The sequence below is a fragment of the Coturnix japonica genome, chromosome 1 (assembly GCF_054131305.1).
Source record: "Coturnix japonica strain WE chromosome 1, WE-NBRP24, whole genome shotgun sequence".
Lineage (NCBI taxonomy): Eukaryota > Metazoa > Chordata > Aves > Galliformes > Phasianidae > Coturnix > Coturnix japonica.
In genome coordinates, this window is record NC_140663.1 from 342,460 (window position 1) to 369,984 (window position 27,525).

The 27,525-nt window shown below is 55.9% G+C and overlaps 2 protein-coding genes across 19 annotated transcripts in view; one reads left to right on the top strand and one right to left on the bottom strand.

Annotated features, from left to right (window-relative positions):
• PPP6R2 (protein phosphatase 6 regulatory subunit 2) overlaps nucleotides 1–7,883 on the top strand; it is a 54,132-nt gene extending 46,249 nt beyond the window's left edge. For 3 of the 5 annotated variants that reach the window (XM_015851489.3, XM_015851570.3, XM_085510761.1), the window contains 2 exons: nucleotides 2,177–2,320; nucleotides 3,484–4,066. In XM_015851489.3, the coding sequence (XP_015706975.2) occupies nucleotides 2,177–2,320; nucleotides 3,484–3,535 (196 nt within the window). In that variant the 3' untranslated portion in view covers nucleotides 3,536–4,066. Of the gene's footprint in view, nucleotides 1–2,176; nucleotides 2,321–3,483 lie in introns of all 5 variants that reach the window. The other 2 variants (XM_015851711.3, XM_085510768.1) reach the window with 1 other exon arrangement.
• A 2,727-nt stretch (nucleotides 7,884–10,610) lies between these two features.
• SBF1 (SET binding factor 1) overlaps nucleotides 10,611–27,525 on the bottom strand; it is a 51,378-nt gene continuing 34,463 nt past the window's right edge. For 2 of the 14 annotated variants that reach the window (XM_015851911.2, XM_015851835.3), the window contains 29 exons: nucleotides 27,211–27,323; nucleotides 26,702–26,851; nucleotides 26,523–26,591; nucleotides 25,745–25,903; nucleotides 25,340–25,599; nucleotides 24,901–25,073; nucleotides 24,650–24,723; nucleotides 24,370–24,565; nucleotides 23,434–23,561; nucleotides 22,782–22,957; nucleotides 22,159–22,236; nucleotides 20,432–20,571; nucleotides 19,966–20,173; nucleotides 18,577–18,773; nucleotides 18,351–18,488; nucleotides 17,525–17,617; nucleotides 17,158–17,235; nucleotides 16,545–16,729; nucleotides 16,088–16,264; nucleotides 15,290–15,391; nucleotides 14,602–14,787; nucleotides 14,391–14,517; nucleotides 14,158–14,288; nucleotides 13,494–13,727; nucleotides 12,769–12,879; nucleotides 12,475–12,686; nucleotides 12,239–12,326; nucleotides 12,023–12,154; nucleotides 10,611–11,939 (listed from right to left, as the gene is read on the bottom strand). In XM_015851911.2, coding sequence (XP_015707397.2) covers nucleotides 11,841–11,939; nucleotides 12,023–12,154; nucleotides 12,239–12,326; nucleotides 12,475–12,686; nucleotides 12,769–12,879; nucleotides 13,494–13,727; nucleotides 14,158–14,288; nucleotides 14,391–14,517; nucleotides 14,602–14,787; nucleotides 15,290–15,391; nucleotides 16,088–16,264; nucleotides 16,545–16,729; nucleotides 17,158–17,235; nucleotides 17,525–17,617; nucleotides 18,351–18,488; nucleotides 18,577–18,773; nucleotides 19,966–20,173; nucleotides 20,432–20,571; nucleotides 22,159–22,236; nucleotides 22,782–22,957; nucleotides 23,434–23,561; nucleotides 24,370–24,565; nucleotides 24,650–24,723; nucleotides 24,901–25,073; nucleotides 25,340–25,599; nucleotides 25,745–25,903; nucleotides 26,523–26,591; nucleotides 26,702–26,851; nucleotides 27,211–27,323 — 4,214 coding nt within the window. In that variant the 3' untranslated portion in view covers nucleotides 10,611–11,840. The remainder of the gene's footprint in view (nucleotides 11,940–12,022; nucleotides 12,155–12,238; nucleotides 12,327–12,474; nucleotides 12,687–12,768; nucleotides 12,880–13,493; nucleotides 13,728–14,157; nucleotides 14,289–14,390; nucleotides 14,518–14,601; nucleotides 14,788–15,289; nucleotides 15,392–16,087; nucleotides 16,265–16,544; nucleotides 16,730–17,157; nucleotides 17,236–17,524; nucleotides 17,618–18,350; nucleotides 18,489–18,576; nucleotides 18,774–19,965; nucleotides 20,174–20,431; nucleotides 20,572–22,158; nucleotides 22,237–22,781; nucleotides 22,958–23,433; nucleotides 23,562–24,369; nucleotides 24,566–24,649; nucleotides 24,724–24,900; nucleotides 25,074–25,339; nucleotides 25,600–25,744; nucleotides 25,904–26,522; nucleotides 26,592–26,701; nucleotides 26,852–27,210; nucleotides 27,324–27,525) is intronic. The other 12 variants (XM_015852065.2, XM_015851994.2, XM_015852221.2 and 9 more) reach the window with 10 other exon arrangements.

Here is a 27,525-nt window from a genome sequence, read left to right on the forward strand (position 1 = left end):
CTAAACCTGCTGCTTTGCTTTGCTCTTGTGTCGTGCATCCTCCTCCCCTGTCAGCTCTTCCTGCAAAGAGGAAACGTGTTTTGCTCTTGCAAAGGGAAGCTCTGCTGCTGGCTGTGGTTTTGCAGCGTGGTTTGCTCTGCCCACGTGCTTTGCTCAGGCTTTCTCCCAGCAAAAGCAGATGTTTTTATCTGCGTGCTGTCGATATCATTTACAAAACAATAATGCATAATGGAATGAAGTTTGCTTTCTGTTTGAAAACTGGGGGTTTTCACCAGTTGTTTCCTAAAGCTCACCCTTATAAACCAGGTTTTCCAGCTGCTGTGCAAGCAAACAAGGCTGCAGTGATTTCTATAAGACCAGAGACCCAAAGGAGAACATCATCAGTGCAGTTAAACACATCTCCAGGCTGTTCTAAGAGCACACGAAGGGAAACACTGTGCTGTATAAGGATGCAGCTCAGCATCAGCTCCATCCCCAAAGGCTCCAAGAAATGCAACCCTTTAAAAGCATGGTTCCTTATGGCACGCTCTATTAAACTTCCTAATGCAGTAATTAACATCCTTGGGCATTTCTCAGGCTCTTCTGTAAGCAGTTGAGCATGCATTGCTTGTTCCCAATGCCGTGCTTCTTGCTGGAGGAATGCAGGTGCCTGCATGCCCCGCCGCCAGCTCTTAGCATTGGAGATGAATTGCAGCTGTTTTAATTGCTGCTTTCCAAGTGCTTCACTGCACAGGTGTCCCTTAAAAGATGAGGTGCCCAAGCGTTGCATTTCTGTATAACCGTGCTAGGAATCACCCCTTACTTCTGATCACACACAGCTCTGGGTTGCAAGCTCCTCCTGCCCTGTTGGCCCCAGCCCTGAGCTTGGTGCTCACAGTGGATGTTTTGAGCTCTCCCATCTGGGATGTGTTTTCCTTGGTGCCTGCTCTGCTCCTGCACGGCGTGGGGTGCAGCTGTGTGCAGGCAGCTCCTTGTGCTAATGGAATGGAAAGGAATGGAGCAGAATGGAATGGAATGGAATGGAATGGAATGGAATGGAATGGAATGGAATGGAGCAGAATGGAATGGAATGGAACATGCATGCATGGAGCATGGGGCATGACTGCAGTAGAACATCAGTGCTCTTCTATTCAAAGAGTAGAAGTGCAGACCTCCCCGCATCCATCTGCTGCTCGCCCAGCACTAACAGGGCATGCAGTGCTCTGCTCCAGGAGGGCTCATCATGAGCCGTGCTTCTCACCCACGTCCTGCTCCGATGTCCATCGTACCTCTGTGTTTCCTGGAGCATCTTTACAACATCCCATTGTAATGCTGGTTGTTTCCCCATCAGAGCAGAGGATTCATGTAGGGAGTCCCACGGGTGGGTCGGGCTGAGCTCCAAATGAGGCAGTTCCACACAGCACCAAACCCACTCCGTCCTGAGGTTCTTAGAGCCCATTCGTGGCTGCAGCCTGAATTCCTTATGGGTCCATTGGTAACAAGATATAGATGTGCATTGCACGTAACCTCAGTAGGAGGATTACATACTGTCAGGTGGATTCCTTCATGGCATGGCTGGATATCCAGCAAAGTGTGATGCAAGAGGCTCCCAGCAGTCAGAGAGGCTGTGGGTTTTGCATGGTGTCATAGGAGCGAGTGCTGAACATGGACAGGAGGGAGATGCCCAAAGAACTGCAGGGCTAAAACATTCTCCATCGGGCTGCCCAGGGCCTGATCCAGCCTGGCCTTGAAAGCCCCCAGGGATGGGGCATCCATCAGATCTCCATGCAAGCTGTGCTGGTGCCTCACCACCCTCACTGTGTCTTTTGGATCCTTCCATCCAACCTAAATCTCTTCACACTTGAAGCCATTTCCCCCTTGCTCTCCCCCCACAGACCCTGCTCAAGACTCCGTCCCCTCCTTTCCTGCAGCTCCTTGTTAGATACGGGCTGCTCTCACATCACCTCGCAGCCTTCTCTTCTCTCAGCCTGTCCTATGAGAGCTGTTCCATCCCTGGCATCATGAATGCATCACATAATGCTCTTTAATCCCGCTTTATTTTTGGTTCTTCTTTCCCTATGGCAATTCTGTGGCCTGTGCCAGGAGAGGAGGAGGAGGAGGAACTTATTTTCTCTCGGATAGAGTTTAAACCCCATTCATTGATGCTTTAACATGACCATAACTTCTCCCCACACAGCGATGCAGGCTGCATGGTGATTGAGAAGCTGACCATCACAGACAAGGGAACAACCAAAGCATCCAAACCACTGAACAACGCTGCCCAGCACCCAGAGGAGCACCAGAACACAGCGCCAGTCACGGAAACAGCCACAAAAGACAGGTGAGATGGTCCAACCCACCAGCACTGCACATATCAGTCAGTCCCAGGTGACAAAGCCAGGCAGCTGGGCTGTCCTATGGGACCTGCTGCTGGTAGCTGTGGTGTGAGGAGGAACTTCAGGCTGGTGCTTTCAGCTTTGTGCCATTCCACGTCTATTCTGGATATCAGCAGCACTGCTGCTCATGCAGGAGCTGTGCAGGGGAGCTGCAGCATTTGAATCCACTGCGGGGTGAGGGTGTGTGGCTCTGCAGAGCCATCCAGTGTTGGCCATACACGTCCCTGTCCTGGGGCAAAGCAGGGGAGCAAGGCAGCAGGAGTGCACCTGCAGTGCAGGCGGAGGAGCACCGAGGGGTCTGGGCTTTGATTTCACATAGAATCACACAGAATGGTCTGGGTTGGAAGGGACCCCAAGGATCACAAAGCTCCAACCCCCTGCTACATGCAGGGCCACCAACCTCCACATTGAACAGCAGCCCAGGCTGCCCAGGGCCCCATCCAACCTGGCACTAAACACCTCCAGGGATGGACGGGGCATTCACAGCCTCTCTGGGCAGCTGGTCCAGCACCTCAACACTCTCTGTCCACAACTTCCCCCTCACATCCAACCTCAATCTTCCCTCCTTCCACTCCAAACCATTTCCCTTGTCCTGCTCTTATCTACCTGTGTAAAGAGCTGACTCCCCTCCTGTCTGTAGGCTCCCTTCAGGTCCTGGCAGGCTGCAATGAGCTCACCCCGCAGCCTTCTCTTCTCCATGCTGAACAAGCCCAGCTCCCTCAGCCTGTCTTTGTAGGGGAGGTGCTGCAGCCCTCTGAGCATCTTTGTGGCCTCCTCTGGACCCTCCCCAACAGCTCCCTGTCCATCTTGGATTGGGGGCCCAATACAAGACCTGGACACAGTGCTGCAGATGGGGCAGAGCAGAGAGGGACAATCCCCTCCCTGTCCCTGCTGGCCACCCCTCTGCTGATGGAGAGGTGGAGGACGTTGTGAAGGGTTTGGGAGAGGTTCTGCCTGGAAAGCTGTTTGCTTCCTAGCAGGTAGAGGCAGCAGAAGTAGAACAGGGAAGTCTCAGGTGCTGCTTTAGAGGAGAGCATTCAGAATTAAGCTTTAAGAGGACCCGGTGCTGTGTTTCTCTAATATCATCTCTCTTTGGGTTTGTCCTTAGGAAAGAAGAAGCCTTGCCTTGTGCTGAAGCCACATTAAATGGCCCTGCTTGATGACACAGATGCAATGGGACGTGTGTGATCCAGGCCAGGCTGCTACCTGGTGATGCAATTTGTCCAATTTTTTTTTTCTTTTTTTTTTTTTTTTTTTTTCATTTTAATTTTATTTTGTAATAAATGCTGCATTGATGAGAGAGAGCTGGCATTCAGGACCAGACGCGGAGTCTTCAACGCCCAACCAATCTGTTCTGAAAGACATTGTCTAAATGTAGCATCCGTCAGTTAAGTCATCACAGGAACGATGGGGGTTCTTCCCAAGCAAGCCTTCCGCCTGCCTTCAGTTCCTGCCCCCTTTCCCCCCTTTCTCTCTCCCTCGGTTTCGTTTTGTATTGGGGGTTCAGTCCTATTTTCTTAGTGTTATTGCACACAGTATTCAGCTTCTCTTTGGAAAGGTAGCAGGTCTGACGCTGGGACACGGACAGCACACAACAGTCCCTCCGTCGTGTGACCAAAGTTCCTGATGGAGCTGCCTCCGGGCAGCGTTTGCACCGCTTTTGTATAGCAATAAAAGCCTTATCAGAAACATTTCATAGGAGGAAAAAGATGCAAACACTTTAAAAACGGGACGAGGCAGGGAGGGCTTTGTTGGTTTGTTTGTTTGTTTGTTTGGGGCTCGGGGTGTTTTTATTGTGGGGGTGGGAGGGATATTGCTGTCATCATCCCAAGCCAAAGGCAGGGGAGCTTAACCTGCCGTCGTGTTGAACTGCCTCGAGAAGTGGCCAGGCTCTGCCTTGCAGTCAATGGATGGCTCCAATGGATGGCTCCAATAATGGCTCCAATGGATGGCTCCAATGGATGGCTCCAATGGATGGATGGCTCCAATAATGGCTCCAATGGATGGCTCCAATAATGGCTCCAATGGATGGCTCCAATGGATGGATGGCTCCAATGGATGGCTCCAATGGATGGCTCCAATGGATGGATGGCTCCAATGGATGGCTCCAATAATGGCTCCAATGGATGGATGGCTCCAATGGATGGCTCCATGCTGTCAACAAGAGTCAGGCTGGTTCAGTGCAGGACCTCAGGCCTCCATCATTTGGGCCTCTGCAGTCTGAGCCATCCCAGCTCCACGTCCCAGATGTGCCCCCGTTGGCTGCAGAGGATGCAAAGATGGAGAAGAGACTCGCCAGGAGCAAGAGCAGACCTGGCACAAACAGGTTATCAGGTGTTTTGCTGGCTTGATGGAGACTCGTGTATTTTCAAACGGTTATGACGAAAATCCTTTTTTTTTTCTTTCGTTTTTGTTTTTCCTCTTTGTTGCGTTCTGTTTTTAAGAAGTTTTTAATGGATGCAGGAAACAGCAACACTTTTGCACTTTGTACCTAACATTGGAGAACGGAATGGCCCCAATGCAGGACTCCTGCTCTACTTCAACCCACCCCATGCTGAGCTGGGGGACGTGGGATGGTTGAGCACAGCAGCACAGAGCACCGGACTGCACCTGGGAGCAAGGTCAGTTACAGATGGTGCTTGCCCACAGCACAGGACCCGCCGTGCAGGCAGGAGGACCCCATCCTATAAGGACTGTGCCGGCTCCGCTCTGCTTTGAGCTCCTTCCCAGCTGGATTCACGCACACAGACCATCCAGGTGTAGCTTCTGGGTCACTGCAGCCCCAGGCTGAGGGCGGTGGCAATGGGTCTCCAACCCTTTCCAGCCTCCCTGCTGTGTAAGCCACGTGCTGACACCGAGCCGTCAGCATCCGGCGCTGCTTCGTCCTCTAGATCTGAGCTGGAAGGTGGTTTGCTTTGGAATAAAAGCGTGAAGCTCAACACGTAGGCAGCCAAGCAGCTTCTTTTCCAACGTGTTCACCAGAGACTTTACCCTGTGAGTATGAAAAGAACCTCACTCCGTCGTTACGAGCAAAGGGGCATCGTAGCCAGACTTAAGGCTCCGAGGAAAACACAGCCTTTATTTTTGCTGTGGTCTGTATGTAGTGGGTAGGAGGTTCTCCTGTCTGTGCTGAGAGGCCCCGGCTGTGTGTTGAACACGACGCTGGAGTCCTTGTTCACTGCTGGAGTCCTTTGGTTGGGCATCTGATGGTGACGTACCCACAGCACCAGGCCGCCATACGGCCAAGCGTTACACCTTCCCATTGCTGCTCATAGGGAAGATGTGGGTTCAGAGCACCAGAGCTGGACATGGGAGCAGAGGAGGAGGTGTGAAAGCAACACGGAATCACAGAATTATCAAGGTTGGAAAAGACTTAGAAGATCATCTAGTCTGATCATCACCAATACTTCCCAGCTAAATCATCAAACACGTCAGGGTTGTGCACTGCTGGTGGCTGTGCTTCCTCCCAACTGCAGCCCATCGTGCACCGCTGTTCAGAGCTCTTCCTCTTCGTGACTTAAAGAGATGATTTAAAGTTGCTTCGTGCTGGAAGGAGAACTTCTCACTTTCTGCTTTGTTGCCCTGCTGGCTCGTTAAGGACCCATGGTTTGGGGTCTCTTATTGGCAACGTGTTTGATGACATTTTCAGAGGATTGGTGCTTTGGAATTGATGGAATCCAGGTCAGGGCCTTCTTTAAACACCCAGAAACAACACTGCAGGAAAGCATTCATCAAATACCGATCCCTGCAGCTGATGGGAGGCCGTGATGGGGCTCAGGCCCAGTAACTTCCAGCTGATGACAGTGTTCTCGTCCAGTCCCTTCTCACATTCAGTCCCATTGATGGCTGAGCTCTGCCGTGCTGCAGCTCTGACCAGGCCTGCTCAGTCCCACCAGCAATGAGCACGATGGGATCTTCCTTTTGGAGTGATGTGAGATGTTTCCAGCCCCCTTGTTCTCCTGGGACGCCACCTTTGCGTGAGATGCTGCCATGCCTTTGCACTGCAGGAGCGCTGCTCCGCTGTCCCCACGCACTGCCTTGTGTTGGGAGCAGAGCTGCAGAGCTGTGCGAGGGTTTCTCCTTCTGTGCCTTGCGTTGCCCCCTCCCACCTTTTGGCTTTGAGTCTGTAAGTGTAAAGGGAAGCTCACAGTGACCTGTTTCAAACCCAGCCCCAACCAGGGGGTTCCTCCCCACTGGGTTTAGGGCTTTGCAGCGCAGAACAGACAGAGGGGGATGGCAGCCCTTCACCTGGCTCAGGTGATGGAGGAGGCAAACTGGGCCTCGTAGGGATCGGCTTAGCCCAGCTGTATCCATGAGAAAAGCCCCCCCTTCCCTACATGTGCTGTTTGGTCAGGAAACCACAAAGTCCTCATGGCCCTGTCCTTCCATGTGCAGCGTTTGGGATCTGTCCATATCTGTTCTAGTTTCAAGGCCGTATGAGTGTGTCTGTGGATGCACGTCTGCAGGACGTGTGGCTCCGTGTCTGCTGGGTTGTGCAAGCTGGAGCACTGAGATGCATCTGAGAGCCAGATGGAAACTCAGGCTGGGGGTCGGATGGACATTTTGCTTTGGCTTTTCGTTGGATCTCGTGCTTGAATTCTTCCTTGCTGCACATTGAGAGCAGCAAAGGCAGAGTGCAGGAGCTGGAGATTTGGCACTGAGTTCTGGGCTGCTCCTCTCTCAGGCCCACACAGAGGCCATCACTCTTATCACTCTTATCACAGTGTGCCACGGCCCAGCTGGGTGCCATGAGCTCTGAGCACGGGGTTGGCAGCTCCCAAATCCATTTAGAGTCAGGTTTGGGCTGGGATTGACCTCTGCATGGCAAACTGCATCAACAAATAGAGGAACCTTTGGTCGGGGCAGCCGTGCGTCGTGGGCTCATTACGGACAGTGCCTTAGCTTACCGCCTGCATGGTGCACCTCGTTACGGGTCAGGGCTGAAATGGGCGCCTCCAGAAGCACACAGGATGTGTCCAACCATCTGCAGTGGATCTCAATGACCATTTTAAGGCTCTCTGGGTTTGATGAGGTTCTTGTCGACCCGATGTGGCCGAAGTCCCCATGTTACGCGGGTGAGAATGTGACCTCTGGGCCAAGGTTTCCCTCCTGCCATCTGACGGGACGTTCCCAAGGACCTGAGCAGCATTCGCTACATACACACGCATCAAAACCTCCTGCCAGGTGGATGGTGAAGAACTGAGCTCCAACGTGTTCCCTCATCCCACCCAGAACTCACTCACCTGGCGGCTGGAAGGGCATCGTGGCGCCGCTCCGACCTCCCCATCCAGCGCCGTGCAAAGATCAACCCCTTCCCACTGACTGTTCCCTGTCGCCTTTCCCTGCGTATCAAGCTGTTGGTGAGATGCACTGTGTGCAGACCTGGTTTTGTATCCCCGTGGAGCCGCGGGGTGTCTGTAAAGGGCACATTCCTCCCCCGCCTCTTTATTAATTTCCTCATCTGTTTGGACAGATGTCGACTATTAAAAACCTTTTCTCGGCGGCTCAGTTCTCGTTTGCTGGTTGTTCGGAGCTCTCTGATTGCTGCAGGGGTTTCCCATTGGTGCTGGGTTCTGATAACCTGGTTATCTGTTATCTCCTGGTCCTCGTGGAACCAAACTCAGGATGGGATATGCCATATGGACCCATACGTCTCCCAGGGGCTCTGGATGTCTATGGGCAGCTCTCCATGACTCCCAGTGGCTCTTGGTGGCTCCTAATGACTCCCGTGGCTGCCCATGGCTCTCAGTCCCTCTCATTGGCACCCAGTAGCTCTTGGTGGCTCCCCATTGCTCCCAGTGGCTCCCAATGGTCCCTCAAAGCTCTTGGTGGCCCTCACTGGCTCCTGGTGGCTCCTGATGGCCCCCATTATGTCTCTCACTGACTCTCAGTTGCTCTCACTGACTCTCAGTTGCTCTCAGTGACTCTCAGTAGCTCCCAATGGCTCTTGGTAGCTCTTAATTGCTCTCAGTGACCCCCAGTAGCTCTCACTGACTCCCAGTGGCTCTCAATTGCTCTCAGTGGCTCCTAATGGCCCCCCTTGGTGGTTCCCAGTGGCTCCCAATGGCTCTCAATCACTCTCAGTGGCCCCCAATAGTTCTTGGTGGCTCTCAGTGGCTTCCAGTGGCTCTCAGTCACTCTCGGTGGCTCTCAGTGCTGCTCATTTGCTCTCAGTGGCTCCTGATGGCTCTTGGTGGCTCTCAATTGCTCTCAGACTCCCAAAGGCCCCCCATGGCTCTCAGTGGCTCCCAATGACTCTCAATGGCTCTCAGTTGCTCCTAGTGGCTCTCAGTGGCTCCCAATGGCCTCCCATAGCTCACAAAAGCTCTGTGGCTTTCAGTGGCTCTCAGTAACTCTCAGTCATTCTCAGTAGCTCCCAATGGCTCCCAGTAGCTCCCAGTGGCCCTGCTTAACTCTTGGTGGCTCTTGGTGACTCTTAATGGCTCCCAGGAGCTCCAAATGGCTCCCAGTGGCTCCTAGTGGCTCCTCTTATCTCTTAGTGGCTCTTGGTAGCTCCCAGTGCCTCCCAATGGATCCCAGTAGCTCCCAGTGGTCTCTCTAAGATCTTAGCGGCTCTTAGTGGCTCCCAATGGCTCCCAATGACTCCCAGTAGCTCCCAGTGGCCCCACTTAGCTCTTAGTGGCTCTTGGTGACTCTTAATGGCTCCCAATGGCTCCCTCCTGGGACCAGGTCGCATCCTTCCCTCCCACCACGGCCCCATCCTAATGCAGGTAGAGCAGTAACAGCTCCGTGCAGAACATCAGTGCCTTCCTTTGGGTTTGGAAGCGATTGCTTCTCGTTCCAGCTCTGGAATCGCTTTTGGGGTCACTTTGCATCTCCAGATACACAGAAGTGAAAGAGCCCAGAAGGATCCCGTTGCCATCAGAGCAATATTCAAGTGCCCTGTCGTGGTTCCCAGTGCCTTATTACCATCCTAGATCCAACAGGACGTATTGGGTTCATCCCTCTCTGCTCCTCCAGGACTCACTCACACCACCCCTATGTTCTTGGGATGCTCACATCACCCCCACAACCCCAGAATGTTCACCCCATCCCTCATCTTTGGGTTCTCACCCCATCCCCATGCACTTGGGATTCTCACCCCATCCCTATTCTTGGGGCGCTCACCCCATAACCATTCCTGGGATGCTCAACCCATCTCCATGCTCTCGAGATGCTCACCCCATCCCCCATCTTGGGATACTCACCCCATCTCCATGCTCTTGGGATGCTCACATCACCCCCACAACCCCATAATGTTCACCTCATCCCCATCTCAGGGTTGTACCCCATCCCCATTCTCTTGGGGTCCTCACCCCATCCCCCATCTTGGGATGCTCACCCCATTCCCATGATCTTGGGATGCTCACATCACCCCCACAGCCCCAGAATGTTCACCCCATCTTGGAGTTCTCACCCCATCCCCAGTCTTGGGGTGCTCACCCCATAACCATTCCTGGGATGCTCACCCCATGCTCTTCAGATGCTCACCTCATCCCCCACCTTGGGATGTAATTTAAATGTTTGAAACCTCATCCATCCGTACGACGTGTGAATATTCGCCCCTATCAAATATAAATATTCCTCCTCTAAATCCCGGGTTTTGTAATGAAAAAGTTGTTAGGGACAGAACTGGGACAGGATGGAGCTCCGTGATGGGATGGAACTGGGATGGAACTCCATACTGGGATGGGGATCCATGATGGGATGGAATTGGAATGGAGCTCTATACTGGGATGGGGCTGTAGTGGGATGGAGCTCCATGATGGGATGGAATTGGGGTGGGACGGAGCTCTGTACTGGGATGGAACTGGGATGGGATGGAGATCTGTTTTGAAATGGAGCTGTGCTGGGAATCCATGGTAATCCCAGCATTGACCCTATGGGGCAGCCCCACTGTTGGCTCCACAGCTCCCCATCCCAGCACTGGCCCATCAATCCTGTTGTCTCCATGTTGCCACCCCACCATTACCACCGCACCATCCCCCTCCCCTTTGAGCCCCCTCCCCACCCCAGCACTGACTCTCAGTGTCCCCCTCAGCCCCCTCCTCTTATAGACCTTCATCTTCCTCCTCTCGATCCACCAGCCCCACATTGGCCGCACTCTTTATAGCAATAAGATCCACACCTGGGGGGGGGCACCCTAAGCTTCGTATATGGGGAGGGGGGCGTCAAGGCAGAGCCCCATGCAGTGATGGGGGGGGTCAATGCGGCTCCTTCACGCCCTGCGATCCATGGGGTGGGCTGTTGTTTTTTATTAAACTCCGTTAGTCTCCTCGTTTTATATATAGATCTATATATATATATATATATAGAATAACCCTTTTATTCCCCCCACCCACCCCCCCCGTTCTAGGCACAATACAATACAAGGACTCTGGTCAGGTTTGACACAATGTACAGAAAAAAAAAAAAACTTTCCATCATCTACAACTGCTCCAGGACGTTACAAAATAGGGAAAATAGGGAAAATAATAGGGAAAATAGGGACCTGCGTGTGACACCAGCGACCCGGCACGGCCACGGGGGGCAATAAAACAACGGGGGGGGGTGATGGGGGGGCGTGAGGGGGGTGATGGGGGGACCAAAGTTTGGGGGGGGGGGGGGTTAAGACTGTACAAAGAGCTGAAATAAAACATTAAAAACAAGGTGGGTCGGGGGTCGGCAGAGCTGATGGGGGAGGTGAGGGGGGGGGCAGGATGAGCTGAGACGACCCCCACCCTTCCCCCATCCTACCCTCTCCACTCCTCTCCATGCTGACGCCGTGCAGGATCTGTACCGAGTCCCCCCCGCCGCACTGACGCTGGGACAGCAATAAGGGGGGGGGGGGGCAGCGGGGGGCACAAAGGGGGGGTTGAGACCACCACCACCACCCCCCTTCTCAAACCCCCCCAGTCCCATGGCTCAGCCTGGCAGCGCTGCAGGGCCGTGAGCTGAGCGCAGCCCCTGGGGGGGGTCGGGGATGGGATGAAGCCCACGGTGCTGCCCCCCAGCTCCTGCTTTAAGGGGGGGTGAGCAGCAGGGATTGCGCAGCAGGGATTGCGCAGCGCCCACCGGCACAGCCCGCTCAGCCTTCGCGTCATCGCCCCGCACCGCTGCAGCGTGAGACCCCCCATGGGCTCAGCGTGAGACCCCCCACCCCATAAAGAGACCAGAGTGGGGGGGGGCTGGAGCTGCAGTCCCCGCAGCGGCACTCGGTCCAACGCCGCCATCGCTGCTGCTACAGTGGAGGCTCATGGAGGATGGGGGGAACCACGGGGGGCTCAGCTGGGCCGCCCCAACACGCTTCACCTGCACGCAGCCCCGCGGGGCGCAGCGCCGTCCCACCCGCTGCCAAGGTTTGTCCGTTTTCACTCGCAGCCCCGGTTCGGTTCGGTTCTGTTTGGTTCGGTTCCGTTCGGTTCCGTTCTGCCGGTGGAGCTGCGTTGAGTCGCGCGGTGGGATCGGGGCTCCCTGAGCCGCCCTTCAGGCGTCCGACAAGCAGCTCTGGATGCGGTCGATCCACTGCTGCGCCAGCTGCACGTCCTGGGCGCAGAAGTTGTAAACGCGTTTCGTCGTCTTCAGCTGCGGGGGGAGGAGAAACAGGAGGTGAGAAAAGAGCAGAGGGGGCTGCACAGCCCCGACCCCCCCCATAGGGCCGCACTCACGTCGAAGAACGCTTTCTCATCCACCGTCTTGGGGGCTCCCATGGTGGGGGTTCCGGGCGTGATGGATTCCACCTCGGCCAGATCGATGACCCCTTTGCACTCCGTGTCCATCCGGCTGTCGTAGTACCGCAGCTGGGGGGGAGACCCAAGTGCTCTCAGTACCCAGGGGCAGATCTAACCCCCCCCTCACCCCATCCCTGCCCGGTCGCTGTGTACCTGGTGCTTGGTTTTATCCAGCACGAACCAGCGCGGCTTCCAGGGCTTCATGAAGGCTCCTTTCTTGTACAGTGACCCCTCGTAGGACCTGTGGGGCCAGGCAGTGCCTCAGCACCATCAGCATCACCCCAACACCACCATGTGCCAACCCTCCCCAAGAAGGGTCCCACCCCCCTCAATTCCCCCTCAATCCCCCCTCAATCCCCCTCAATCCCCCCTCAATCCCCCCTTCCTGCCTGTTCTCGCTCTCGGACATCTGGAACTGGCTGTACAAGGTGCTGGTGCTCCGGCGGCCGCCCTGCTTCCCGCTGGACGGGGTGGACGTGCTGCTGGTGTCACTGTCCAGGCTGAGGTTGAGGGTGGACCCCACTCCGCTCTCCTGCAGGTAGACCCCCAGCGAGCGGCGGTGGTGAGAGAGCCCCGAGGACATCAACAAGGAGCTGGGGGTCTGCGGGCACACAGAGCACACAGTGAGCACAAGGGGGCTGAGGGAAGAGCCGACCCCTCCGTCAGCCCCACCGCAGCCCTACCCGGCTGCCCTCCTGCCGAGCCTCGGTGCGTTGGGAGGCCTTGATTTTGTCCCACGTGTCCTTCCAGCGCTCCGGGACCTGCCCCAGCTCCATCTCCAAGTTGTGAAGGTCCTGCAAGGGGAGAGGGAAGGCATCAGAACAGGCTGTTCCCATCCCAGGGGGCACAACTGACTGCAGACATGTCCACGGGGCACTGCACAACCCAGGGGTCATCACAGAGCCCAGAATGGTTGCACCATCGAATCACAGAATGAAATCGAAGCACAGAATGGTTGGGTTGGAAGGGTCCTTAAAAATCACGGAACCACAGCATGGCTTGGGTTGGGTTGGAAGGGACCTTACAGAGCACAGAGCCATAGAATGTGGGGTTGGAAGGGACTTTACAGAGCAGAGCAATAGAACGTTGGGTTGGAAGGGTCCTTACAGATCACAGAGCCATAGAACGTGTGGTTGGAAGTGTCCTTACAGATCAAAGTTCCATAGAATGTTGGGTTGGAAGGGTCCTTACAGAGCACAGAGCAGTAGAATGTTGGGTTGGAAGGGTCCTTACAGATCACAGAGCAATAGTACGTTGGGTTGGAAGGGTCCTTACAGAGCACAGAGCCACAGAACCTCCAAACGATTTGAGTTGGAAGGGACCCCAAAGCCCCCCAAGTCCCCACTATTGCCATGGGCTGGCTGCCCCCCACCAGTTCTCCCCCCACAGCCCATCAGACTCAGCTCACCTCCAGCAGCTTGGAGATGGCGTCGGGCTCCATGCGGCTGCGGTTGTCATAGCAGGGCCAGATGATTTTGCGCTTGGTCTGCGGCGCGCCGGTGTCCTGCCTGTCTGCCTCCTCCATGTGCTCGGGCTGCCCCTGCACCAGCTCCCAGTCGTAGGAGGGACCCTCCGAGAGCGTCTCCTCCGTGTAATAGTCCCACACCTTCAGGTTGGAAATGTTGCTGTACGGCCGCAGAACCTGGGGGTGGAGGGGACACACAGCCAGATCAGCGATGGTTGGCTCTCCCATTGCTGGTGTTCTCAGCTTGGTGTTGGAATCCAATCCCTTCCCCAGCAGGTGATACTTTCTGGTTGGTACGGAGGGGATGTGAGGCTGTGGGCTGTCAGCAGAGGGCAATGCTGGACCAGAGCAGCCAGAGCTGCTGCCAGCATGGAGCCTGCAGGTAATGAAGGCTCTGAGCTGCTCAGCCCTGGCCCATGCTCACCTCACCTCCCTGCTGGGGCCACGTGCCGAGCCCTCTATCCATGGAAGGATGGTTTCAAATGATGTTGATATGGGGCCTCTATCCAGACCCCACAGCTCCAGCACAGGGTCTGCCCTGCCCGAAGCTCCTAGTGATGCCCTGATGTGCCCTGAGCCCCCCAGCCAGGCCAGGCAAAGCTCTCACCTCCCCATCCTCGGGGGCGTACATGTAGTTGAAGAAGACAGGAGCTTTCTTATTCAGCCGGTCGATGTAATCCCAGATGGACTTGTAGACCTGCTGGCATTTGCGTTCACCCTTCTCCTCGTACAGGAGGCCTGGGGGGTGAGGGGTGGGGAGGGGGGAAGGAGGGGAGGGAGGGCATTATGTGGGGCAGGACACCAGGATGGCACCCCACGCACCCCACACGCTGCCCTCACCCAGCTCGATGCGCTCGTAGTCAGAGTCCAGCAGGAAGGTCCGGAACCGATTGGAGATGTAGTGGTAGCTGAGGAACTTCAGGTAGTACAGACTGAACTCAAACTCCATGGGGAACTGCAGGTGGATCTGCAAGGAGCAGCGAGGCTGAGATCACGGCACCGCTACGGTGCTGGAGCTCAGGCAGAGATGGGAGAGGAGCGAGGAGCTCACCTGGTGCACGCAGTCTAGGAACTGCAGGAAGATGGGAGCGAAGCCACTGCTCTGTCCAGCCAAGGTCTGCGCCCCACGGTGGCTGAAGCGGTGCCCGAAGGACAACCACTCCTTCTCCACCAACAGGCGGAAGCCCTCCAGCGTCCGGTAGTAGGGGTCTGACAGGAGCTGCACCAAGGAGACCACCTGCAGGGACATGGGGGCTTGAGATCATAGAACCAAAGAATGGTTTGGGATGGAAGGGTCCTTACAGAACACAGGGCAATAGAATGGTTGGGTTGGAAGGGGCTTTAGGGATCATAGAGCCATGGAATCCCGGAACAGCTGGGTTGAAAAGGACTTTAGGGATCATAGAGCCATGGAATCCCAGCATTGTTGGGTTGGAAGGGACCTTACGGATCATAGAGCCATAGAATCCCAGAATGGCTGGGTTAGAAAGGACTTCAGGCATCATAGAGCCATGGAAGGGACCCCCCCTAGCCCCACCCCTGCCATGGACTGGGTGCTCCCCTTCAGCTTAGGTTGCCCAAAGCCCCATCCAGGGCCTTGGGCACCCATAGCTCTAGGCAGCAGTGCCATGGCCACACCGTCCTCATGGTGACGAATTCCCTCTAAAATCTGACCTGATTTTCCCCTCTTTTCACTTAAGATGGACATCCATAGCACCCGGTGGCTGCAGGGCTCCTACCTGTGTGGTGATGTCCCAGCCGTCCTCCAGGCTGACAAGCACAGAGGAACCCGTGTCCAGGAGCTCCACCACCAACACTGAAATCTGCAGGATCTTATGGATCTGCCAACAAGAGAACCAGGAGCTCTTCAGGAGCAGGAAACTGCTGGATGCGAGGCAAAGGAGCCCCTTCTATTGGAAACAGCTGAGCCAAACGATGCAAAGCACAAAGGCAGGACACAGCTATGGGCACACATGTTCCCTCTGCAGCCATAGGGCCCAGCCCCACAGCTCTGAAGCTGAGCAGAGTTCTGAAGCACCTGCTGGTGCATGTACTTGCTGGGCCAGTTCATCCTTGTTCCTCTTAGTGGCCTTGTTTGCTTTGTGTCCTCCCTACCCTGTGCCGAGCGATGCCACAGGGAGCACAGAGACCCTGCTTGCAGCCTTTGGTTCACAGGATCATGGAACGGTTGGGTTGGAAAGGTCCTTAAAGGTCACAGAGCCACATAAGCATAAGATAACTTGTGTTAGAAAGGACCTTATACATAAGAGCCACAGAATGGTTGGGTTGGAAGGGTCCTTAAAGGCCAAAGACCCATAGTTGGGTTGGAAGGGACCTTAAAGGTTAAAGACCCATAGAATGGTTGGGTTGGAAAGGTCCTTAAAGTCCCATAGAACGGTTGGGTTGGAAGGGTCCTTAAAGATCACAGAACCACAGAATGGTTAGGTTGGAAGGGAGACCAAAAGCCTTCAGCCCTGCAGCAGCCAACTGACCCCAGGCACAGACTGGGATCTCCACAGCCCCCGGGAGCCACTGACCTGTGAGAGCCACTCGGACTCCTCCAGGGAGCGCAGGTAGGCGACGCTGGGGTCGTTGGAGGGGCAGCCGGGCACGCAGGCCTTCATCAGCTTCTTGAAGCTGGCCTTCACCTGCCGCACGTCAAACACCTCGATGGGCACCACCTCCCAGTGCTGCAGCGGGTCTGGCTTCACCCCCTGAGGGCACAGAGCACCACAGAACCGTTAAGACCTCAGAACCCACAGAAGATCTCTAAGACCACCAGTCCAACCCCAACCCACCCCCACCATGTCCAATGGCCACATCCCCAAGTGCCGGATCCCCACCACCCAGTGACGGGGATCCCCACTGCCCTGGGCAGCCTGTGATAGTTCCCTATCTCTAAGCTGACCCTCCCCAGCTCACTGTGAGCCCATCCCCTCATCCCTGGGAGCACAGGCTGATCCTCCCCCACCACAACCTCCTTTTAGATGGTACCTTCAGTTGTGACTTGTCCCCGATGATGTAGAGCGAGGCGCGGTGCTGACGTAGGAAGCTGGCCTCGGTGGGCGCCCCGTTGTGCTGGGCACCCAGCAGGTCCTTCCCAGCCAGCCGTGAGCCGATCTCCACATTCAAGGCATAGCTGCTCATGCGCCCGCTGGCCCGGATGCTGCCCCATTTACCTGCAGGAAACCTGCTGTCAACGTGGGGTCCCCGTGCATGAAGGATTCGGGGCCGCCCAGCTTGGGCGAGCAGCTCTCTGTGGAAGGTGATGGCCAAACAACACTCCAACCACACGCCAGCACCCACGGAATGCATGCGAGGTTTGGTGCAGGTTTGCTTTTGCTCCTCTCTCTGCTGGGTGCTGCCCTGTGCGGGGAGAGCCCCGTGCTCACGCCATGCCCTGCAGCCAAGCCAACCCACCACCACCGCTATGAGCGCCAGCAGAAATGTGCAGAGCCCAAAGCAAACCTGCAGGGAGGTGTGGTGCAGAACTTACCGCGCTTGGGGTGGTGCAGTTACGGTGTTACTGGGTGTTAGTGGTGTGTGGGGGGTGGGGGTCAGTCGGTGGGTTAGCGCCCGGCGGGGTTAGCGCCCGGCGGGACCCTACCTCGGGGCGACTCACGGCCCTTCGGAGACACACACTTGGGGGTGGACAGGGTGATGACCCTGGCTCTGTGACCCAGCCCTGGGGGCACAGGATGAAAGCGGCCTCAGAGAGGGTGGAGAGGAGAGGGACCAACGCTCCCTCGCTGGGTGGGCATGGGTGGAAGGGAAGGGGGTGGTGAGATGGAGACGGGCATGGGATGGAGATGGCACATAGGAACGGGACGGAGATGGCACATGGGGGGCTGCAGACGGTCCCTCCCGCCCACCCTGCAGCTGCCCCATAACCCTGGAGCTCTGGGGGAGGACAGGGGGGAGCTTCTACTCTACAGCTGCTGCCCAGGAGGCAGCGCTCGCCCGCACGTCCTCACCTCCACGGCTAATAGTCCCGGGCCCTTCGTCCTTCCCTCCCATCACCTGCTTCATGAGCGATCCCAGCTTAGGCTGCCTCTTGTCGGAGAAATCTGCAGCACCAACAGAAGGTCAGCACCCAGCACCATGCTGCGGGACCCTCCTTGCTGTGCTTCCCCTCCGTTCAGAGGGAAAAGGGCATAGAAAGAACCCCAGAGGCAAGAGGGACAGTGCGGGGCTGCATCGGGGGCCACCAAGCAGGAGCCACAGCACAACAGCACCCAGAGACCACAGCACCAGCAGCTCTGCCCCAGCAGCTCTACCCCAGTACTGTGCAGCTACTTTGGACCAGAGGCACCACCTGGAGCTCCTCCAAACCCCAGCATCATCCCTCCGTGACCACAATTCCCTTTCTTCCTGCAGCAGGGAGCCCCTTGCTGGCTGCTACAACGATCCCTTTGGCCTCAGTGCAGCAACGACGGGTTGGGATGGCAGGGACAGACAATGGATGACAATGGAGCGTGGCCAGAGCCGCTCAAACAGCAAGAGACACACACTTACCACAGCATCCTGTGCCAGACCCCACGCTGCTGTTTGGGTGCAAGAGTTTGGCTTCGGGGTCTGCCCCATCCCAGCCCACCCCCCTGGATCAGGATTCAACCTGGAGCTCCCATATGTAGAACCAATGGGTTCCCCAAACCCCATCCCCACCTCCGGCCTTGGGGAGGTGCTCCACAGAGCTGCTCCCATGGACATGGCACCCAGCAGCTCCGGCTCTGGGACACGCCAGACCCTGGGGGTCCCTGGGCAGGAGCCTCCCGCAGCCCCCAAGCCGACCCCGCTCACCTGCACTGCTCATGTGAGCGGAGGTGAAGCCGCTGAGCGTGTTGCGCCCACCAGCGTCAGCGTAGTGGGGCATGGAGTTGATGACAGCCTGCAGGTATTTCTCCTGCTCCAAACTGGTGGAGTCCGTCTGTGAGGGGCCTGGGGGAGAGCAGGCAGCGTCACCGCACTGACAGGGCAGCAGGAAGGGATGGGGCACAGCTCCAGGATGGGGTGAGGGGATGCGTACCTGCAGTGGGAGCATTCTGAGACTTGAAGAGGCCCACGACGCCCTTCCCGTGCAGCCCCCCCGAGCGCAGCAGCACGGCTTTGGTGCGGGAGTTGCGCCAGCAAACCACGGGGAAGCGGTTCTGGCGGTAACAGCGGGAGATGCGCTGGATGGTGTTGTCCTGGATGCTCTGCGGCACGATCAGCAGCCCGGGGTAACTGCAGGAGAGAGCTGAGCTGCAGGCCGCAGTGCTGAGCACAACTGTGCCCGCACCAGGGCAGAGCAGAGGGCAGGAGAACCTCCCTGCCCTGCTGGCCACGCTCTGCAGTGCACTCTGGGGTCCCATTGGCTCATGGTCAATGTGTGGTCAACTGTTGGTCAACTGTTGGCCACCAGGACACCCAAGTCCTCCATAGAGCTCCTTCCAAGCAGCTGTTTGCAATTCATTCTAGGGTCCTATTGGCCTTCTTGGCCACTAGGGCACGCTGCTGGCTCATAGTTGACATGTGCTCAGTTATGCTCAACCACTGGTCAACTGCTGCCTACCAGGACACCGAAGTCCTCCACAGAGCTCCTTCCAAGCAGCTCTTTACATCTCACTCCATGGTCCTATTGGCCTTCTTGGCCACCAGCTCACACAGCCAGCTCTTGGTCAACATTTGGTCAACTATTGGTCAACCACTGATCAACCATTGGTCAACTATTGGTCAACCATTGATCAACCATTGGTCAACTATTGGTCAACCACTGATCAACCATTGGTCAACTATTAGTCAACCACTGATCAACCATTGGTCAACTATTGGTCAACCATTGGTCAACCACTGGTCAACTATTGGTCAACCATTGATCAACCATTGGTCAACTATTGGTCAACCATTGATCAACCATTGGTCAACTATTAGTCAACCACTGATCAACCGTTGGTCAACTATTGGTCAACCATTGGTCAACCACTGGTCAACTATTGGTCAACCATTGATCAACCACTGGTCAACTATTGGTCAACCACTGATCAACCACTGGTCAACTATTGGTCAACCACTGATCAACCATTGGTCAACTATAGGTTAACCACTGATCAACCACTGGTCAACTATTGGTCAACCATTGGTCAACCACTGGTCAACTATTGGTCAACCATTGATCAACCACTGGTCAACTATTGGTCAACCACTGATCAACCACTGGTCAACTATTGATCAACCACTGATCAACCATTGGTCAACTATTAGTCAACCATTGATCAACCATTGGTCAACTATTGGTCAACCATTGATCAACCACTGGTCAACTATTGGTCAACCATTGATCAACCACTGGTCAACTATTGGTCAACCATTGGTCAACCAGGACTCTGCTGGCCACCTTGGCCACCAGCACACCCTCCTGTCTCCTGGTCGGGCTCACCTCCGACAAATGGCGTACATGCGGTTGACTGTGGAGATGCGGAAGGGTTCGTTCTTGGAACGCGTGAGGCTGCTGCTGAGCGTGCCCAGCCCCAGGCGCTGGTAGTCGCGGCAGCAGGCGCGCTCCACCAGGTGGTTGATGGTCATCTTCTCCGAGGGTCTGATGGTTGTGGTGGGGGTCAAAGTGCTCCTGTCCATCTCCTCGGACACTGCAGAGACAATGGGGGTCTAGGTCAGCCCTGGCACAGATGATCGTAGAACGGTTTGAGTTGAAAGGGACCTTTAAAAGCCACCTGCTCCAACATCAACGGCCTCGTACAACTCCAGGCAGGTGACATCAGGCACCCCTTCTTTGTCCACTGTGGACGCTCAGCACAGGGATGCTCCCATTCCTGCTCCCTCTATGAGTTCTCCCCCAGCCTCATAGCACCCATCCATCCACTCCCTCCCTGCAGGGTGCTCCCAACCTGAGATCTCATCCTCGTTGTCCTCTGGGAAGTGCTGGCTGCTGCGCTGCTCCCAGGCGGGCGGTGTGTATTTCTTGCGGGTCACGTATTGGCGGCCGATGGTTTTCTTGGCATTTTTCACCAGGTTTTTGGAGAGCGTCCTGGAACAGGAGAAGAGGCTGAGGATGGCTGATACCCGCCTGTGGCTGCAGCCCAGCAATGCAGCAGGTCCTGGTGGTTAGAGAAACCCCCGCGGTGACACCCAGAGCAAAGCAGAGACGGGAGCACCCCGACCACCACCTGCAGCCTCAGTCAGTGCCACCAGGGGGGAGATGTCACCTGCAGGTCCTGGCACCAAGGGGATGTGCTTCAAGGGGCTCTGAACCCCAGATAAAGATGACAGAGCGTAGGGGCAGCCAGTCTGGGCTGGGCCCACCGCAGCCTCCCATGGAACCAGCAGCATCCTGGGCTACAACACCTGCACCTCCACATCTGAGCTCTCACCCCTATCTGATGCTGCCCCAGAGAATCACACAACCACAGCATGGTTTGTGTTGGAAGGGACCTTAAAGATCGTTCAGTCCAGCCCACATGTCACTAGACCAGGTAGCCCAAAGTCCCATCCAACCCAACACCAATACAGCAATGGGTATCCCCTTCCAACCCAACTCTTAACACTTCCAACCAAGTCCAACACTCCCAACAATGGGGTATCCCCTTCCAACCCAACTTCTAACATCTCCAACCCAACTCCAACACTTCCAACAATGGGGTATCTCCATCCAACCCAACTCAAACACTTTCAGTGAAGAAGATTCCCCTTCCAGTCCAACTCCTAACACTGACAACCAAGTCCAGCACTTCCAACAATGGGGTATCTCCATCCAACCCAACTCAAACACTTCCAGTGAAGAAGTATCCCCTTCCAATCCAACTCCTAACACTTCCAACCTACCTCCAACACTTCCAACGCTGAAGTATCCCCTTCCAACCCAACCCAAACACTTCCAACGATGAAGTATCCCCTTCCAGCCCAATCCCAACATTTCCCCAGTTGGGGTCAGAACAGAGCTCCTGAATACATCCCCCTGAAGGTAAGAATGGTCTGAGTGCATGCAAGGCCTCAGGCACAATGTCATCACCTCAGGGAGCTCTGAGAGGAACAAGTGAAGGAGAAGCAGGAAATCAACTGGGGAATGGCTGCCTCCAGCCCAGGGTAACAGCTGAGCTGATGCTCAGGTCTCCAGGAATTCACCTCTAGGCTACCAGGTGACCTTCTTTGCTTTGCAAAGCAGACCATGAGGAATCCACCTGCTCCCTAAACTTATCAAAGGAAAGCCTTGGGACTGAGAAGTAACACTGTCCTAAGGACAACTTGCCACGTACAGATGCAAGTTTCAAATAGGAGTGCTTTGTAATCAGAGGAACAAGACCTGCAGCCAGTGTGGGGCACAGCTGGAAGTAGACCTATGGGGTGGTGATGGAGCTGATATCAAGATCTAGAGCTGTGCCCAAGCCAGGAGTTGGGCCCACAGCTCTGGTGGTCTCTAGAGGTTAGTGGGAAGAAGCACAGCTCCCTGAGCACGTCCTGGGGCATGAGGAGCCTGGAGAAAGGCAATCCCAGCGTGACCGACCCGCAGCCCAGGCATCATGCAGAGCAGGTGAGAAGAAACCCCAGGAGCAGTGAAGGCTGCAGCCTGAGCCAATGCCACCTCGCAAGCTCGCACCCAGAGGTGAAGGCATCTTACGTGGTCGAATGGCCAAGGTGCCCGAGGGACATGACCCCCACTGTCAGGCCCTGGAACATATCGGTCACCTGCTGGGAGCTGAGTCACAAACACACGGAGAGAAGCTCAGACTGCGGGCACAGCAAGCATCAACAGCACCCAGAGCCCAGCGCCACAGCAGAGCTTTCCCCTGGCCACCGAGCGTGGGAGCTGACCCCATGGCAGCACAGCACAGAGCTCCTCCATGGCCCTGCAATGCTCCCCATCCTCTGGCAGAGCAGGGACTGCGCTCCTGTGCCTGCTGGGACATCTCTCCCTCCTTCTGCTTCAGCCTGGATAGCTGTGCAGGGAGAGCTGCTGAATGCACAGCACGCTTCCCAGGCCTGAACGCTGCTCCCCTCCATGGGAAAACCCAAAGGTGAGCAGAGACCCCATGTGAGCTCTGGGACCCCTCACACCTGCTCAGAAGCCCATGTCTGGTGCTTCCCTGCTGGAGGAGAGAGAAGAGAACCCCAGAAGCACCCACAAGGGCTGAGCATGTCCTGTGAGCTACTCTCCCTGCTCTACTGCATGCATAATGGGAGGATGGTTGGACTAGATGATCCTGTAGGTCCTTTCCAACCCTGTGATTCTGTGATTCATACCTGAGTGAGGGGTTCTTCTCCTTGGCCTTGGGCTGCATGGCTTGCTTGGGAGACTGGCCCACGGTGAAGGCAAAGGTGCCGTGCACATGCTGGGGGTAACGCAGCTTGTGCAGATGCTTCCTGAAGACCTCGGCGCTGTCTGAAGCCACCTCCTCATCGAAGGCAATCTTCAGCAGCTGTGGGGACGAGCAAAGAGCAGGCTTGAGAGAAAGCAGAGAGTGCCCTCCTCCTGTTCTTCCCATTGGGAACAGCTCAGATTCTGGCCAGAAGTGAAGGCCACAGGCAGGGGGGCTGCCCCAGGAGCACACTGTGCTCTTGCTGTGCACTCAGCACTCACATGCTGTTCCATGGTGTTCCCAGAGTACAACTCCAACCAACAGCCCCCAGGTAACCAGCAAGATGCTGCTCCTACTAGAGGACTGCAGCTGGTCCTGCATGAGATCTTATCCCTTCTCTGCAAGGGGCCCTCAGGTTCCACCACCTGCCTTGGAGGCTGCCTATGGTCCCTGCCCACAAAACAACCCCCAACCACCCCAGCCAAGGCAGTGAGAGACCTGCCCTAAGGGATGGTGGCAGCAATGGCCACGTACCTGCTGGGTCCCACCACCAATGTACTCTCCAAGAGCAGATCCACAGCCCCAGATGATCTCACCTGGAATGTGCATGAGCGCAGCTGAAGGCCCTCCTGGATGAACTGATCCACCTGGGCCTGGATGTTGATCTTCTTCTCTTTGGTCAGCGAGGAGATGGGGAAGGATCGGATCACCACCTGCTCCCCCACTGGATAGAAGAATAGGGACAGGTTAGCCACATCCTACCACCACTCTGAGACACCCCCACCAGACAGTCCCATAGGATGAGAGGACCAGAATCAGGTTAGAGTCACTGTAGCCAGGCCACAGAGACCTGGAGATGTTACCTATGACAGGCATGATGAAAATATCATCTACAAAGAATAACAAAATGGCTTAGGTTGAAGGAGGTCTTAAAGATCACAGAATCACAGAACTGCCTGGCTTGAAGGGACCTTATAAATCATTAGAGCTTATAAGGGACCTTATAAATCATTAGAGCCATTGAATGATAGAATGGCTTGTGTTGGAAGGGACCTTATAGATCACAGAGCCATAGAGCAGTTGGGTTGGGCTGTGTTGGGTTGGAAGAGCCCTTGAAGATCACAGAATGACAAAATGATTGGGCTGGAAAGGTCCTTATAGATGACAGAGCCATGGAGTGGTTGGGTTGGAAGGGATCTTATAGATCACAACACCACAGAACGGTTGGATTGGGTTGGAAGAGTCCTTGAAGATTATAGAATGACAGAATGGTTGGGCTGGACGGGCCCTCATAGACGACAGAGCCATAGAGTGGTTGGGTTGGAAGGGATCTTCCAGATCACAAAACCACAGGGTGGTTGGGTTGGAAGGAACCCCAAAGCCCTGGTCGGTGCTGTGGTCTCACACCCTCAGAGGTGACTCCTGCAGCAAGTTGAGCTGCAGCCACTTCTCCAGGACAGATTCTGCCCACCTCCTCCCCAGACACCACCAGCCTATGCAGACAGAGGACGTGGAGCACACATGATCCTTACCCAGGGGGTCTGTGGGAGTTCCTTTGAAGATGATGCGGTACGTGGTGAGGAAGATGGCTCCTTCCGCAGGGAGAAGAGGTGGACCACCAATATTCCCCCCGGCGGCCTCCTCCCGTCCGTCAGGCATGAGGTACACACGCAGCCCCTCCATCACACACTCCTCACCCACCAACAGGTTGGGGCGCAGCAGTTTTGGCTACAGAGGTGTAAAATGAGGAGTTTAGGCTTCTGAAGACTGAATGAACAGCACCAGAACATTCCCCCAACGTCAGGTCGGTACCTTCTGGATGGGAGGAAGCCTCTTGCTCTCCCTGTGCACAGCATCCAGTGTTTCTATGTGCATCTGCACGATATCTGTGGACCAAAACGCAGTCAGAGACCATGAGCTGTCCCACAAACAACCCAGGCTCCACCTCTTGGCATCCCCATTGCTTCTTCTAGAGCCCTTCCTGTACAGCCCCCACAGCTGATTGGGACCCCTGGTGGAACCACAAGGCTGCCCACCCCCAGCACCTCTGCAGGGCCCTTTACCAGGGATCATGACGTGCAGCCCCTTCAGGTGCTCATTGGTGACGCCGCTCTCTGTGCAGACTTTGTCCACGAAGCGGTTGATGAACCGCACCACGTAGTTGGCCACGTCTGAGCTCTCAGCATCCTCAAACCCACTCTCCGTGTCGTAGCTCTCGGCCACGCTGCCGGCGATGCTGCCGTGCAGGAGAGAGCAGTTAGCTCAGAGTGCTCCTCTCCACTGCCATAACTCAGAGCAGGAGGGCCCTGACCGTGCAGGAGAGCCCAGGGGAGATCCCTCTCTTGAGATGAACCCAGTCCCAAAGGAGCTGCCACTCCTGCCCTGGGCAGTGCAGCTTTCACCAATCCCAAATCAAAGCCAAATAATGTGGATGCTCCAAGGAACCCCAAGTCCCCACATTGGGCTGCTCCGCTCCCCCTGCAGCCCTCCATCCCTCCTGACCTGTTGGTGACAAAGCTGTTGCTGACGCTCTCCACGTCTCCCAGCCCGGAGCTGCGCAGCAGCCGGTTCTTGCTGGTGTCCAGAGGCAGCAGCAGGTAACTCATGCGGTTGGCGTAGTGGATGGCCTGGCTGAAAACTGTGCTCTCCTCCTTTTGGATCAGCTCTTGCTGCTTCTCTCGGCTCATGGTGGGCCACAGCCTCAGCTGCTCTGATGCTATCTCCAGGGCAGACCTGGCTTCCTGGGGCTCCTCCGTGCTCTCCTGAAGGAATTAAAAGGAACATCAGAGGTCTGCATGGACAGGAGAACTGCCAGCCTTCACAGGGCTCTCCCAGCACCAGGATGGACATAAGGGCAGAGCTGCCCTTGTGAAGCTGCTCTGCAGGAACCCAGCTGCCCCCACTCACCTCATCCGCATGGTTCTCCTCACTGCTGTCCAGATACAAGGCTCGGATGTGGTTCTGCACATCACTGTAGAACATAGCTTCCCAGAACTGGATGTTGGTCCACACCACGTGCTCCTGCACGCAGCTGTAGGCAAACTGCGTGATGCCTGAGCTCAGTTTCTGAGGAAGCAGAAGACAGATAGAAGGGTTTTATCTGAACACAGCTCTTGTGCCAGCCTCTCCAGGTCATTCTTGCTCTCTCCTGCTGCTGGGAAAGGCAGCGTGCCCTTGGGCACCAGCACCACAGCTCCTCCAAGCAGCCCTAGCAAACACCTCTCAGGTTTGCTCAGCACCTACCCCAGGCCCAGCAGAGCCTCATGCTGCAGTTGCTTTTTGGGAAGCAGAACCTTATCAAGCATTGCAGTGTTCTGCTCAGGGCTGTGGTGGAGCCCCCATCCCCACAGACATTTAAGGGACGTGCAGATGCAGCACTGAGGGACCTGGTTTTGTGATGGGACTTGGCAGCTCAGCTTGGTGGCTGGATTTGATAATATGGAAGGGTTTTTCTAACCTAGATAACTGTGATCTCAGCCCAGCCTGGTGGATATATGAGAGCACCCCCAGTTCTAAGCAGCTTCAGCTCAGCCAAGCTTATGCACAGCTGGAAGCTACTGAGCAGGATAACAAGTTCCAAGAAGCACCGAGGGGCCGATCTGCCCCTAACACAATCCCTGCAACCTCCAAGGAGCTCTGAGGCTGTGAGGGCCTCACCAGACACCGGGACACTGCTGGTACTCACTCGGCAGAAAGCAGTGACCAGTGGTAGGAGCGCGGCTGCAATCCCATGTTCATCCATGGCCGTGCAGTCCTGGGGAAAAGAGCAGAGCTTACAGGAGGATCCACCTCAGGATGCCCAGGTCTGCTCCCACCCCCACCCCACACTGTCCCCCACATTGGGGTGATGCTCTCCTTCCCTACCTGCAAGCAGCAGTTCATCATACGGACGATGAAGTCGAACTGTTGGTGGTCCAGCACGGCGCGGTTCTGCTGCACGTGCAGGTTCAGCTCCTGGGTCAGGCAGTGCCGGGCAGCTCGGCCTTTCATGGCACGCAGCACAGCAGGGAATAACTGCAGGGAAAGATGGAGATCGTATGAGCTCCTGAAGTCACGGTCAGTCCCAAGGAGAGGTGCAGGAAGGGCACCCCACCCTGGCTGTGTTGGTTGACACCGTGCTGTCATACATGGATCAAAAGCAACGTGGCCCACAGCATCTGGGCAACTCCAGGCTCAGCCACCTCCACAGGACAGACCCTGCAGTGGGGTGAGCAGCCAGGAGCTCAGGGACACAAGGAGGAATAATGCCCAGAGGACACGTGGGCATGGGAACAGAGCTGCATGGCAGGTGTAGACAAGGAATGCCACAGAGGAGAAGCAGAGAACCCTCACCACCAGCTGGTGGCTGTCTGCTCCTCGAGAGCCCTCCTCACCTTTTTGGCTTCTAACATCTTGTTCTCAAAGACGTAGGAGATGCAGTTCCGAACCACCTCCAGGCGGCGGGCACTGTTGGCCAAGGCATTGCCATTACGCTCCAGGATGGCTGCTGGAGAGAGAAACGATGTGGATCAGGCAGGGTGGGGGTCTCAGCCCAAGGGGTGAAGAATGGGTGCCCCAGTGCTCTACACAGGCAGTGCTGTGGGAGAACACTGAAGGGACTTCAGCTGTCCTCTCATGCTGGCTGATGGAGCTGAAGGACTTCTGAGCAGCCAGAAAGGGAGAGGTTAATGGGGACAGACTGAGCCCAG